At 53.9% G+C, this 14,077-nt stretch overlaps 1 protein-coding gene across 6 annotated transcripts in view; it reads left to right on the forward strand.

The window, feature by feature from the left end:
• Positions 1-13,535, forward strand: part of MYRF (myelin regulatory factor) — a 64,215-nt gene extending 50,680 nt beyond the window's left edge. For 3 of the 6 annotated variants that reach the window (XM_074885172.1, XM_074885173.1, XM_074885177.1), the window contains 14 exons: positions 342-451; positions 1,783-1,943; positions 2,468-2,540; positions 2,818-2,906; positions 3,100-3,168; positions 3,851-3,931; positions 5,766-5,851; positions 6,060-6,221; positions 7,016-7,309; positions 7,860-7,947; positions 8,221-8,295; positions 8,432-8,534; positions 9,333-9,407; positions 9,661-13,535. In XM_074885172.1, coding sequence (XP_074741273.1) covers positions 342-451; positions 1,783-1,943; positions 2,468-2,540; positions 2,818-2,906; positions 3,100-3,168; positions 3,851-3,931; positions 5,766-5,851; positions 6,060-6,221; positions 7,016-7,309; positions 7,860-7,947; positions 8,221-8,295; positions 8,432-8,534; positions 9,333-9,407; positions 9,661-9,747 — 1,553 coding nt within the window. In that variant the 3' untranslated portion in view covers positions 9,748-13,535. The remainder of the gene's footprint in view (positions 1-341; positions 452-1,782; positions 1,944-2,467; positions 2,541-2,817; positions 2,907-3,099; positions 3,169-3,850; positions 3,932-5,765; positions 5,852-6,059; positions 6,222-7,015; positions 7,310-7,859; positions 7,948-8,220; positions 8,296-8,431; positions 8,535-9,332; positions 9,408-9,660) is intronic. The other 3 variants (XM_074885175.1, XM_074885176.1, XM_074885174.1) reach the window with 3 other exon arrangements.
• Positions 13,536-14,077: the final 542 nt, after the last annotated feature.

Genomic DNA, 14,077 nt, shown 5'->3' on the forward strand with positions numbered 1-14,077 from the left:
GAGGGGGCTTCTCACCACCTGAAGTTCAGGCATCTAATGAAAGTCCCTCTTCAGTGAGCGGGAGAGAAGATGGTGCTTCCCACAGGTGGCTTACAGGGCTTCTGCGATGAGGCTTGCGGAGAACAAAAATACCAGAATTGCAAATGTCACTGCTTGTATGGGCTGCCCAGGCCACGGGGCCTCCGAGGAGGCTGCCATGGGCCGGGGTGAGGGGAGGGACAGCCCTTGCGTCATCCCCAGTGAACAGGGTTACTGCCAACAACTGCATGGGCCAGAGAAAGATCTGTGGCAGGAGGAGCCCTGCCCAGCCCACCTTGACCTACTGTGGTGTTTCCACACAGGCGTCATTGCTCAGGAGGTAAAGGAGATCCTCCCTGAAGCTGTGAAGGACACTGGGGACCTGGTCTTTTCCAATGGGAAGACCCTTGAGAACTTCCTAGTGGTGAACAAGGTCAGTGGCAGCCAGGAGGGGTGGGGAGGCTGAGGAGGCCATTGAACTTGGCTCAAGGGTGTTGCAGAGCTGAAAATGGATGAGAGAAATTGTGATGCCTGGGAAATGTTTCTAAGCCAACACCACCCATATGAGTTGCAAACCTGGCTGGTCTTTCAGATGTCAGGAGCAGGCCTGGGTGGACGGCAGACATCAGCAGGGAGGAACTCGCCTGATGTTGGTAAAAGTTGGCAGCATCTCCCTCAAGAAGGGCTCCTTGTTGGCAGCCTCCTGTAGGGAGGCTCTTCATCATAATCTCTCCTTTCTAGATAAGATAAGGTGGTTATGTCAAGATAACCTAGAGCACCTGGCTGCCTGACCTCTCCGTAACCTGTGGCAGCCTGTTTGCTGCTCTGGGCATCGAGGGGACAACGTCCCATAGGACACACGGAGGGGACAGCCTCCCAAAGCTGCCAGCTCTCTCCTCCATCACTCTGTCCAGAGCAGGAATGGCCAGGACTGACCTTAGGGCCTTGTTTCTCCTTTGTGGAAGCCTAAATCCCTACAGTTATATCCCCAGCCAGCAGAACCTGTGAGCATGACCTTTTCTGTCCCACCTACACGTGGCCAGGCCACGGTGTCCAAGATCCTCTGCGCATGGTGCTGGACCAGGACACCAGTGAGATGTTTGGCCTCGGGGAGCTCTGTGTGGGGTAGTGGAGTGGCAGAGCCCAGGGGTGAATAAGGGACAGGGGTGATACCACAGTGTCAGTACGTGGGACGTGGCTGCACAAAGTCAGGGCAGGAGGAACGTTCTGCCTTTGCCAGAGGGGCTTCAGGAGGAAGGTTGCTCTCCAGAGGCTTCTGGATTTGGGCTCTCCCTTGGTCTGGATCAACTGTCTGTTGGATAATGCCGCAGAATAAGGCTGGCAGCTTGCACTGTAGAGCAGGAGTCAGACTTAGAGAGCTGGGGAGGGGCAGAGAAGTGGTAGATGGGGAGCATTGCTCCTGTGATTTGCCCAGGGGCTCCTGATGATGTTGGGGACTTTGTATCTGTCCTTTGTGACTGAGGAGGACTCTTTGGATTAGCACCAGCAGGAGACCTCAGGGATCCTGCACCGCTATTTACTGTTTTGGTTGGGTTTGAAGAGGTTATTTCTTGTTCTTGCACCCAGGGGCTGTGCAGAGATTAGATGTGCCATGTTGGATGATTCCCTGCCCACAGAGCTGGGTGTTGTGTAGCCTCTCCCCTGGGGCAGGGCACAGGAGAGCAGGCAGGGTGGCCAGATCCATGGGAGCAGGAGTGCCTCCACGTGCCAGGCCACTCAGCCTGCCGACCTGTTCCCTGGCAGGAGCGCATCTTCATGGAGAACGTGGGAGCCGTGAAGGAGCTCTGCAAACTGACAGACAACCTGGAGACTCGCATCGACGAGCTGGAGAGGTGGAGTCACAAGCTGGCCAAGCTCAAGAGGCTGGACAGCATGAAGTCAACTGTGAGCTCTGGGGCATTCAGGTACAGGCACGCTGAGGGCACGGGAGCCGGAAGGGATGTTTCCTTTTCAGCCCAGACAGCCCTGAGCGACAGCTCAGTTTGAGAAAGGGGAGATGAGGAGGAGCTGTGGGGTGTTGGCAGTTGTCATGTGGCCTGGGGTAGATTCAGGGAGCTGAGATCGGTGACACCGGTCTGGCAAACACATTCCAACAGCCTGCTCTTAGACCAGCCCAGAAAAAAACAGTATGAAATTGCCTCTGCGTTTCCCTAAAGTAAGTGAGCGGCTTTCTCAGGGCAAAGAATTTCTCATGCTTCCAAAATCATACTGACCCTGGTCAGTTTATGCAGGTTTTGGGGCAGAATTCAGGCTCTCTGGGCAATGGGCCAGCACTGCACCTCCCCCTGAGCAGATGAAGTAACAAGAGTTTGTGACCGGCATGCCACACAGAGATCTCTCCCCTCCCAGAGAATCACATTTTTGCCTGGGAATCACGTCGAGTGCAGTCCCTGCACAGCTCAGCTCTGTTCCTCCTTTCTCCTTGCAGCCAAACGGGAAGCCAGTTCAGCCGTGCGGGAAGCGTGCCCCACAAAAAGAGACCCCACAAAGTAGCCAGCAAGGTAAGGGACCGCTCCCAAAGGAGCAGTGCTGTGCCAGGGAAGGCGGCCTCTCGTCTGCGTGGTCCTCGTGTGTTTTCTTACACACACTGCAGGAGACACCCTGTTTGTTCCCATTTCCATTATTTTTGTCCATCCATAATGAAGATGTTTTCTGGCTTCTGCTCTGTGAGGGTTCAGGGCTTGCAGGGGAGCAGCAAGAGAGTTTGGGTGAGATCTGTGCAATGACCGGAGCAGTGAGGAGTCCTGAGCTGATCTTGGGTTTTTTTTTCTCTCGCAGTCACCGTCGGTTGTCCCAGAACAGGCCTGCATCAGCCAACGCTTCCTCCAAGGCACCATCATTGCCCTGGTCATCATCATGGCATTCAGGTGAGACCATGCGCCGGGGCTGCTGCTTGGCCGCCGCCTCTCTCCAGCTCATCCGTTTGGCCCGTGCCTTCCATGGGGTGTGGACCTCCGACTTCTTCCATGGGCTGAAATCCCTTGGAAGCAGATTCTACCGTGACGTTTCCCTTTCCACGCGCCCGCCCTCAGCCTGCACCTCTTCTCTCTTTCTTTCCAGTGTGGTGTCCATGTCCACGCTCTACGTGCTGAGCTTGCGCAGCGAAGAGGACCTGGTGGATATCGACGGGTGGGTACTTCTGGGCTCTGTGGGAGGGATGTGGTGACCGGGGGAGTCTGACACGCAAAAAACAGCTACCATGGGGTTACTGAGCACAGTTCCAGTGAGACAAGCTATAAAGCCAAGCAAACGCATCCACACATCCAACCCTGATTCAGTTAAATTATCTGCAGCAAGAAATGAGGAACGAGGAAAAAGAAAATACCCTGTTGTTTGACTGCAAATCCACTCGTGGCCGGTCTGAGTGTTCTTTGGATGCCTCTTCAGCTGGACTAAAGCAGCATCGTCCCACTGATTGCAGTGGGGCTGGGCCAGTCTGTACTAGGCAAGAGTTTTCCTCTGCAAACGGTGTCCGTAGCGTGGAGAGAGCATTGAGGGAACAGTCCTGGTCCGGCAGGCGCGTGCACGGGCAGCCTGTGCTGGGCATTCCCTTTTGGCACACTTCACTCCTTTGGGACCTCGCGTTACCAGATAATGAGTCTCTTTTTCTCTCTCTTCTCCCTGACCTATTTCTCTCCCTCCTGTTCTGTTACATCTCTCATCCAACCCATTTTCTTTCCACTTTGTCTTTAATTTTCCCATTCTTGTCTTTTTATTTCCATTATCTTCCATATCCTCTTTTGTTCCCCTCTGTCCTCCTCACCTTCTACCAACCTGCCTTTTCTTCCCGTCTCCCTTCACTGTCCTGTAGCTCTTTTGCTGTGCCCACTGCCTGTCTCCTGGCCCTCTTTCGGCACAGGGGTCCTGGGGTCCCGATCGCTCTGTGTCCACGGTATGTTACTGTTTCATTTTACTGTTATTTAATTGCTGCATCCCTTCCCTCAATTCCTCTTCTTTCTTCCATCTGCACCACAGAAGACCAAGAATCTTTTAAGCAAAATTGGAAGCAAAGAAAGGGATATTAATATACTTCAGGAAGTGGGACTCTGGGAGGAAGGATTATGGACCCCATTGGAAAGGGGAAATTAGGACTAGGAGATTGAAGAACCAATTAATCAAAGGCTAAATAAAGAAATTATGTACTACAGGTAGAGCAGGAGCAGACAGTCTGAAAGGAGTGGAGGGAGTATGTAAAAAGAATGAAGACTTCGAAGAATTAGCCAAAAAGATGTTTCTACCCTCTCTCCATATGTGCGTAGCTTTATTGTGGAGGGTCACTTTCAAGTACAAGACAGCTTACTGTGCAAAAGGAGGACAGCAAAAAACCTAAATTATTTCTTTTTATGAGCCATCACCACTGGGAATGTTTGGAAAGGTACTGAGAGAGTTACTCATTAGGTACAGACCTGTAAGGCACCTCAGTTAATGGAGTCTGCAGGGCTGCTGCAAAATACTTCCCTTAAAAGGAAAACGGGCCCTACCTGTCTGTCAGCACCCTTTGAACAAAACACTGCATAAAGAGCGGTGGAAGGCACAATTAATTTGTTCTTTTAAGAACTCCACATCAGAGTGTTTCACAGGAAGCTATTAAAAAAGTAATTGCTTGTGGGATGCAAGGTAAAGCCACGCATGGGAAGTGTTGATGAGGCAGTGGAGGAACGTGGGGAGTGGGGGTGGGTTTTTGGCTGGGGTGAAGGTTTTCTCCAGAGGCTGGTGCCCACATTCCCTCCAGGAGAGCGGCGTTGAGTTTCCTTCCACCAGAAAAATAAATATGTGTAGTAAGGTAAGTCTTGCAGGTGACAATGTGCTATTTTGATTTCTCTAAATGAGTAAAAGCTCCATTTATCTCTGAGAAACCTTGAGCAGTGCTAAGGGGACAGGCAAGACGTGGGTCCAGGGCAAGAAAAATGTGGGACAGATAAAACCGAACTGGGCAGGGTCTGGACAGGTAAAATCTTTAACATCTTTGTTAGGAGCTCAGTAAAAATTTCTGCTCAGTGGGCAGTTACAGCCCATGAAGGCCTTGGTTTACCCCGTGTCTCTGTAGGTGGTAGCTGATGCCCAGAAGTGGTTTTATGCTGGGCTCCCGTGCAGACATGGGAGAAAACCAGCACCAGGCAGCAGTTCCTTCCCTTTCCCATCTGCCTGTGGTGTCCTCAGCTCAGATCTTACTAGTTCTAGTGAAACAGCTGAAATTACGTGAAATCAATCTGGGTGGGATTGTGTGTATTTCTAAAAAACAAGGTGAGGAACAGTCTGTCTCTGAGAGATAAGGGGCACCTCCCTTAGGGAATGGTGAGTGCTTGGAGCCCATTACGGCTTAACGCCTTGAGACTGGAGCACGTAAATCCACCCCGGAGATCGCTGCTGGAAATCAAGCACCCTGAGTACACCCTGTTTCACAGCGAGCATTGAGGGAGTGTTGCTGGTGTCCTCTGAGCCAGCTGAGCCTCGTCTCTGCCAGACGTGGGGCTGCCACATGATCTGCTGTGGCATTTCCTAGCTCTCCTTGCTGCCTTCACAGCTTGCGTGCCTCTCCTGCCTTGCCTTTCCCAGATCCCTCCAGTCCGTGCTCCTCCTCACCCTTGCGCCCTCCTCATCTGCTCTTGCTCCATGTACCTGCTTCCATCGCCCCACTCACTGCTACAGCCGCTTCTCTCTTCATGTACAAGTGACACCCTTGTCCCCCATGGTAGAGGTTTTCACCATATTTTCCTGCATTTCAGGTCAAGCCAGAACTTTGATAAAACGCAGATGGTGCGCTCCACAGCTGCATCAGACGGAGCCGGTGGCAGGACCCCCACGCACCATGGTAGGTCGCAGAGGGCTTGGCAGACACACACGATGGTGGGTTGTGGTGCAAAATGGTGAACGTGGCTGCTCTTCCGTGCCAGGGGCTCGCTGGTACGGTGCTGCCTTCGTGCTGGGAGGTGCTGGGGCTCTGGTTTTGTGGAAGGGATGCTTGGTGCTGCTCCTGTTAGATGCCTCTCCCCTGGGTTTACTCCACGTTTGCCCTGCAGTTACAGAGGATGCGCGTGACTTAGCCTTCGGCTCAGCTGGTCGCAGCCTGCTAGCCTGCTTCAGCCCACCGTGTTTCTCCATGTGCTGCTCTGCTGCTCCCACCAACGTCTCCTCTGTTGCCCTCTCTGAGACCAGCCCCACTCATGCCACTAACCGGACAGGTAAGTACCAGCCCAGGCACCCGGGAGGTGCTGGAACAACACCGAGGTCTGTCTCACCGTTGCATCACCTCATATCCCCAGCCCCATCTCACCTCGTGTCTCACCTCTGCACGTTACGAAAGGACGTGCAGCCTGCCCTTCAAAATGCTCCGGGTTTCCTCCACACCTGCTGCCTGGGTTGAGACCCGCGCTCCAGCAGGCAGCTGCGGGGCAAAATGGGACTTCCAGGCTAAACAGCCTTTGCTGCCTGCGTGGCAGGGTTCAGACACCCGTGATCATGCTGCCAGGGGTAAGTGGGGGCTGGAAAGTCTTTGGAGCTGCCTGTTTTGCCAGCACAGAGTCTAACCTCGCTCCTGTTTGCTCAGAGAAGGGTTCTGACACGCCAGGAGGTGTGCTGCCTCTTGCCTGCCCGAGCAGGGCTTTTCCAAGCTTGCTCGCTCCATCATTGTTGCTGCTGCGGGAGGAAGAGCACCTCAGGCAGTCACTGTGGAGCCGTAACACCCCCGGAGTCATGTCTCAAGCTCACCTTAAACACCATGTCCTACCCAAACACAGGGCTGTGCCCCTCTGTGTCCCCGCAGCCTGCTCTAGCTTCCCTTTGCTGCAAGGATCCCACCGGCGCCGTCAGGCTGGGAAGCCTGGGCTGCACGCAGAGGGGTAACAGGGGAGGTGACACGGGGACAGGACAATCCCAGAGCTGGTAGCTGTTCTCTCTGCGCTGGCCTCAGAGGTCGGGAGTGCTGCCAGCCTCGCTCTGCCTCTCAGCACCACCTTCCTCTCCCTTTTCTTCACAGACCAAAGTCAGACCTCACTCCTGCCAGTGACAAATATCAAAGCCAAATCCAGGGGCATCACTGGGAAAGCGACCTCCTACACCAAGTGGCCAAAGACACCTGACAGGTCTCAGAGCTTCGGCAGCCCCAATGCCAGCCCCTCCTCCCCCTTCACCCACATCCAGGGCAAATCCAAGTACATCTCCAACCTCTCGCTCTCCCGCAGCAACTCCCCGCTGGGGCAGGCCCGGCAGCAGCGCAGCGTCAAGCAGCCGGTGAGCGAGTGGCCTCGCACGGAGGATCCCGGCACGGATGGTAGGTGGACTCTTATCTTCTTCCCTCCCTGCAGCAGCACTGTGGTCCTGGGTTCTCTCCTGGGGTGTCCTCAACCAATCTGTCCTGCACAGCACTCTGTGTCCCCATCCCGCAGCTTGTTTGCCCCCAGATTCAACCTCCAGCCCTGCCCTTCCTCCCCCACGCTGTCCTATGCTTTCTGGCCATATTAACCAGTTGCTAGTTCCCTTCTGAGGCTGCCGTACCGGTGTCTCCATTCTTACCCCCATCTCGGCTTGCTCAGCCATTTCTAAATTGGATTTAGAGGAAGAAATGCAGAGATTTGGTCGTGTGAGAAAGGCGTGTCGATGCCCAGCCCTTGGTATAGTCCAGGGCACCCCTTCTCCTGCCTCTCCGTGCCTGGGACATGGCATTAACGCAGTCAATCTGACAATCTGACCCCCTCTCTGATGACAGGATGATGAGGAAAGGTGTTCTCAGTGCCAGGCATCCCTTCCAACCCTTCTCGCTCGGGGTACCCCAACTGCCCTCCCTTCTGCTGTTCCTAAATAGCCTCTTCTTGCACCCACAGGGCCAAGCCCAGTGCTGCGCTCCATCCGCATCGTGGAGATCGATATGGCCATCCAGTCCCAGTACTGCGCAGCCGCCGAGGCATGCAGGTGAGCGCCACAGTGGGAGCTCCAGGGGAAGCAGCAGATGGGCTGTTTTCTGCCATCCCCCCAAGACAGCCCCTGCTGCTCCTCGGGCAGACAAGCTGAGGCTCCGAGTCCTTCTCTCAGAGTGCAGGAAAATTGTGTTTGGTGATGAGCTCATCCTCAGGACGCTCTCCCCTCAGAAGTCTCAGCCCAACAGAGATTTTGGGGCCTGTCCTGGCCCTCTCACAGCCACCCAAAATGCTGTGGGGAGGCCTAATGCTCTCTCTGTGTCCCCAGGACTGGAAACTTCACCTACCGCATCCCTGTCAACTCGCTGACAGCAGTGAACACCAACCTGACCCTGGAGATGAAGTGAGTGGACAGGGCTCAGCTCTCAGCCGTTTCGGGACCCCTGAAATCAGCCAGATACCATGCCATGTGGCCATGGTGTCTTCTGCCTGAGCTGGGGAAGAGACCAGCAGAGTCTCACTGTCTCTTGTCTCCCCAGCTCCTCCTCCGCTGTGTCCATCGCCCTTTGTGGCCTTGTCTCCAGCAACCCCTGCCAGGATGTCGCAAGCACGAACAGCTCCACTGATGCCACCGACGCACAGGTAAGGAGGGTACGGCTCACAAAAACCACATGCCTCGTGTCATCCCAGCATGCCGATCCCTCCAGAAAGGACCACGGGAGCCTGGCTAGGGCAGCACAGGAGGGAATTCATGCTCCAACATAGCTGTGCGCTGCGCTGGCTAACGTCAGCGACCCTCAGGCACCCCTGTAGCCCCAACAGGGAGGTGTCTGTAAACCTACTGCATGCGGTCACCCATCCAAAATCATCCCACGCAGCCCCTCTGTGTGAGCCCCGGGGCTGTGGGGACAAGAGACCGGTCCTCTGTCACTTCTCCCTCCCTTTGCAACACTGGATTTGAAAGCATTACACTGGACTGAACGTGGACAGGTCTGCCACGCGCTGCCGACACGTGACTTGGCTTCGCGGCAGCCCCAGGCTAACAGAGCTCTGCCGAGAGGCCCATCCTCTCCCACAAAGCGGGGAACGGCAGCAACCAGTGGCCCTTGCTCTCGCTGTTCTCAGAAAGCAGTTACATTGGGTGTATTTGGGGTATTTTATGGTTACAAGTTCTTAACTTGCTAAACTACTGAATTTATTAATTTTTTTTAAGCTGCCGTAATGCATCCTAATGAAATCCCATTGGGGGGTGGTTGCAGGTCCTCATCAGACCCCCGAGTGCCTCCTTGCCCCTCAGCCCAGCTCACCTGCTGACCTTGGAGAGGTCACCTCTCCACTCAACAGCGCGAGCTGCTGTGGTTCCCTGTCAGTCCGACCTGGGAGAACATCCCCCAACGCTCAGCCCCCATCTCATCCTGGCTCTTTTATTTTCTTCCCCAGGAAATGACGCACCGTTGGCCTCTCGTGATGATGTCTTTCCAGGAGTTTACCTACCACTTCAGAGTAGCCCAGCCTGTGAGTACCAGCAGCTGCTTTGTCCTTCCTCTTGCCCAGGGCCAAGCGGAAGGAGAGTGATGGGACCACGGCAGGTTTAGCGGCCACAGCGCACTGAGAGGCTTCCACAGCCCTCTCCGCCATGGCTGTTGCCTTCCACAGTTATGTGGGTGGTGGGGGACTGATTTTTCTCTGCCCCAGCTCCTAATTCAGGCACAATTCTGCCCTTGTGTCCTACTCCTCTCTGTAAGCTCTTTTTCTTGCTCTCTCTCAGGGCCAAGCCAACTGCAGCACTGCTCCCGAGCAGCTGGGCCACCTTTTCACTGACTATTATTTTCAGTTTTACTGGCTCTGTGAGTGAGTCCTGGCAGCACCAGTGCCCTCTGGTTGGAGAGAGGAGGGGGACTGGTGACACTGGGGAGACTCCTCCTCCGCTAGCCCCCCAGCCCCACCTTCCCCCTGCCTCCTGTGTGGGGCGTGGAGCTGGTTTGGTTGGGGCTGGTGACGCAGGCACTGAAGCACAGCACACGCGGAACACAGGACCTGAGCCACAGGAACACAAACCAACCCTGTGGCACCTCCTGGGCTCACCTCGCACCCACTCCCGCCATCCCACGCCGCCCCCAACATCTCTCTCCTTCCCTTCTGGGGATGCTTGTGTCCTCCATCACTCCTCCCTCCCTTTGCAACACTGGATTTGAAAGCATTACACTGGACTGAAGGTGGACGGGTCTGCTGCGTCCCAGAGCCCGGATGGGAGCTCCATCCTCTCCTGGCCCAGCGGTCCCAGATGTCCCACATCAGTTCTTCACCCAACACTGGAATTGCTCAACACTGGAGCCCTTTCCGAGAGCGAAACGCTGGAGTTTGGCCTGGAAAGGAAGGCTGTGCCTGGACGTACTGGAAGTCGTACGTACACTGGAGTTGCTGTTCCTTCGAGTTGGCCCAGGGCCATCCCCCGCAGCCCCACTCCACAGACCCCCAGAGACCCCCCGGACCCACAAACAGACTGTCCTCTGTGGACAACGAGAGAAGGTGCAGCTTCAACGTGAGCCCTGTCTCTCCCCCTCCTTGCTGTACTCTAACTTGCACCGTATCCAGCTCTGGATGAACTCAAGAACCCCACTAAAGATGCTGCTGAGGCTGTGCCCAGGCCAAACCGCATGTGGGGATACTTTGCCATCAACCCGTGGTGGGAGAAAAATTACCCTGAGTCACCTGCATTATCGTCATGGGACCTTTTTTTTTTTCATTTGGCAACAGCCTGTGGCCTCTCACAGTGTGTGTGGAGCTGCCTGGTCAGCTCTCAAGCCAACACACCCACCTCTGCCCAGATGTGAGACAAGAGCCCACTGGCAGAGCCTGGTGCGCCCTGCAGAGCAAGGCCGAGGCGCTGGGGACGCGTGACGTGGCTTCGGGGCATAACAGCTCTGCCAGGCACGGGAGAGGCCCATCCTCTCCCACAAAGAATGGCAGCGACTGGGGGCCCTGGCTGTCACTGTTCTCAGAAAGCAGTTATGTTGAGTGTATTTGGGGTATTTTACTGTTACAAGTTCTTAACTTGCTAAACTACTGAATTTTTTTTTTTTTTTAAGCCGTATAAAAATGGGTCTCTTAATTCTGTCCCTCTTGAGCTACGTGTGTCTCACATAAGAAACCAAAGGGGGCCACTGCTAAGCTCCACGTTAAAGCTTGACTGCGACAGCGGGGCTGGGACACGTCAGAGCGACTGACCAGCACCATGCCGCCTCCTCCTCCCTGTCCTGCTCCAGCCCCTCTTGCTCAAAACGAGACGTCTGCCTTCCCGAGGCCGAGCCACCGCCAGGCTCTTCCACCCGAGACACGTTTCTTTACAACAACAGCAGCCGCGGCTGGGGAAAGGCGTCAAGGGGGAAACACTTCGGAGAGGAGCACACCTTGCCCCTCGCAGCCCCCTCACCGGATGCAGACAACTCGAACCAAACTGGATTTGGGAAGCTGCGTCAGGCTCTGGCCATTGCTTTTTGGTGCTTTCAGCAGATTGCAGCGATCCCTCCCTTTGCCAAGTGCTGGCCGTGGTGTTACCAGCACCGAGGAGTGAGTGGTTGGCCCTGCTGCTCCGGGGAAACACGCTGCAAAGATTTTTGGGTTTTTTTATCCAGATAGAGGGATGGTTCCTGTGCACATCTTGCGGGACACTCTGCGGCCGCCTCTCCCATCTGGGGAGTTTTATCTCCCATCACCCATCTCAGAACTTCTTCCTGAGCTTGGCCCAGCAGAGCAGCCACAGCCCTTGCAACATCGCTAGGAGTTGGCATTTCTGCCACCGAAGGCTCTTTATTTCTGTTTCAAGGTTTTCATTCCCACCATAAAAACACTTTACCGCACACTGGTGACGCTCTTGAGTTACTAAAACACCCCAGACAGGCAGGAACCAGAGGGTGAGCAGGGAAGGCCGGGCAGCCAAGCAGCAGTGAAGCTAAGGGACTACCCTGAAAAAAAACAAAAAAACAAGAGGTCCCAAGGCTTGGGAGTGCTGATCACGAGCAGGTCAGCTCCACGCTCAGCAGGGTTTGCTGTTTCTCCCTGCAGCTGGGAAGGAAACGCTCTGATGTAGCTCTCTAGCTCACTGCTCTTCCCTCCCTGAGTTTTTTTTGCTTGGCCTTAAACCGGGAAGTTACTTTCTTGGCAGCTTTTATCCTCCATTTGGCAATCAGTGGCCCAGTCTGGCAAGTTCTTATTCAGGTGATGGATGCCACGTGCTCCTCGACGTCTGCTCAGCTGAGAGGTAGCCTTCTCAGACCTGCTTTTTTCCCTTGTATTATTGAGCTGGGCTTAATGCCTGCGCGCTCATTTAGCCCCTGTGGAGGTAACTGGTGGTGTTGTGAGGGCCAGAGCGGAAAGTTCTGCCTGCAACCACCACCAACCCCCGCTCAGGGGTGGGCCTGGCTGAGGGCAGCCCAGACCCATGAGCACATCTCGCCCCACCGCGGGGAAAGCAGCTCCTGGAGGGGAAAGAATCAATCAATCGCTAAAAAACGTGCCCGCAGCGGTGGCCCAAGAGGAGATGGAGCCTCTCGGGTGTCCCTGCAATGCTTCGCCATGGGGTTTACAAGGGCCCCTGGCAAACCAAGTGCCTGAGGGCTACGGGAATGTCTCAAGTGCCTTTTTCTGCTACCAGGACAGCCCGAAGGAACAGCGTGTTTCCCATATGTGTGTAAAACGCTGTGTGCCTCAAAAACAGTGGCCAGTTAGCTCAAAAACCTAAAGTGCAAAGGCCAGCCCTACCCACGTCCCGCTGTTTCACAGCAGAGCGGCACCGGGCTGACAGCAATCCCCGGTGTCAAAAGGAGAGGGATTCAGAACGTGGTTTTTAGCATCTTATAACGCAAATAGTTATCTTTTGCCTTAAAGCGTATCCCAAAGTGTACGCCAGTTCTGCCAGCCGCCGCACGGCAGAAACAAGCTCAAAAGGGGTTTGTAATAATTTAAAGGGTCACAGGATTTGCATCTAAGCCCGCGGAAACAGCTGTTTGCATAGCCTCCCCCCCAGGGTGCCCCTTCCCCAATCAGTAACAAGAGAGGTAACAATCAGGCCTTTCCCTGTATGAGACGGAGGGAGCTCTGAGCCAATGTCTCCAGCTTGGGGAAAACCCTCTTTTTCCGCTGGAAACGAGACGCTTCATCTCTCCAGACATTCCTGGCAGGAAGGAAGACAAGTGTGGAAATGAGGCCACTTGCCAAAGTTTGGCTGTTTCGGAGTTTGTTTCAAAAGCAAATTCACATTCTGTCCTACTGTTAGAGCTTAAAGCCTGTAAATAGAGACTATGCCACCACTGCAAGAATTAAGGAAAAAAAAAAAAAAGCAAAGCACTAATTTGTTTGGTTTAAATGTTGCTGTCACAGCTTTAATCACTGTATATTGCCAGCAAGTTTGTAGAGTTGCATTCTTAGCAGGTATTATTGATTATCGGTTTTTATTTGTGGGGAACAAGCGTGGTTTCCCTCCTTTCTTTCTGATTTATATTTATATTTTGCTGAATTTTGAGTGCTGAGTCTCCGGATTCCCCACTTCTTTTTGTTTGTTTGTTTGGCTTATTTAGACTTTGTTTTATGCTGGAGGTAAATATGCCCATATAAATAAATATATAAATACTGCTTTGTATCCAAGGATGGCTCCTGGCGCACTCCTCCCTTGCTATGAAATAACAATCTTTCAGGTCAGGAGCTACAAAACTGCTTCCCACAAGCCAGAGGAACAACCCACCCCGTGTCATTAACCAGCAGGAGTTTCCAGTCATGCCCATGCAGGGTCAGGACACCTCGCTGCTAAAGAGCTCTCGTTCCTCACGCGTCAGAGGTCAGGGCCACGTCCAGACGCATCTAAGAGCGCCCGCAGAGGGAAAGCTGCCTTCCCAGGCAGGAAATTAGGGCTTGAAATCTCTAAGTCACCTGTTGAATTTCTGATTTTGACATCTAATTGCTTTGAAATCCAGGCTACAAATTCAAAGCTACCTATAAAAATAGTTAGGCATGCCATAAACTCCTCTTTTATAGGCAAGGCAGTTAATTTGCTACTTAACTGAAGGGCCCATCCAGCTGCAAGATTATTCTGACCTGTACTTCTTCAGAATTCTTCCCAAAACCTCATTTCCCACAAACACAGCTTGGCTTACCCACTACAGTGCCCCCCAGACACTCAGTATATCTCT

This window comes from Strix uralensis, chromosome 15, assembly GCF_047716275.1.
Source record: "Strix uralensis isolate ZFMK-TIS-50842 chromosome 15, bStrUra1, whole genome shotgun sequence".
Lineage (NCBI taxonomy): Eukaryota > Metazoa > Chordata > Aves > Strigiformes > Strigidae > Strix > Strix uralensis.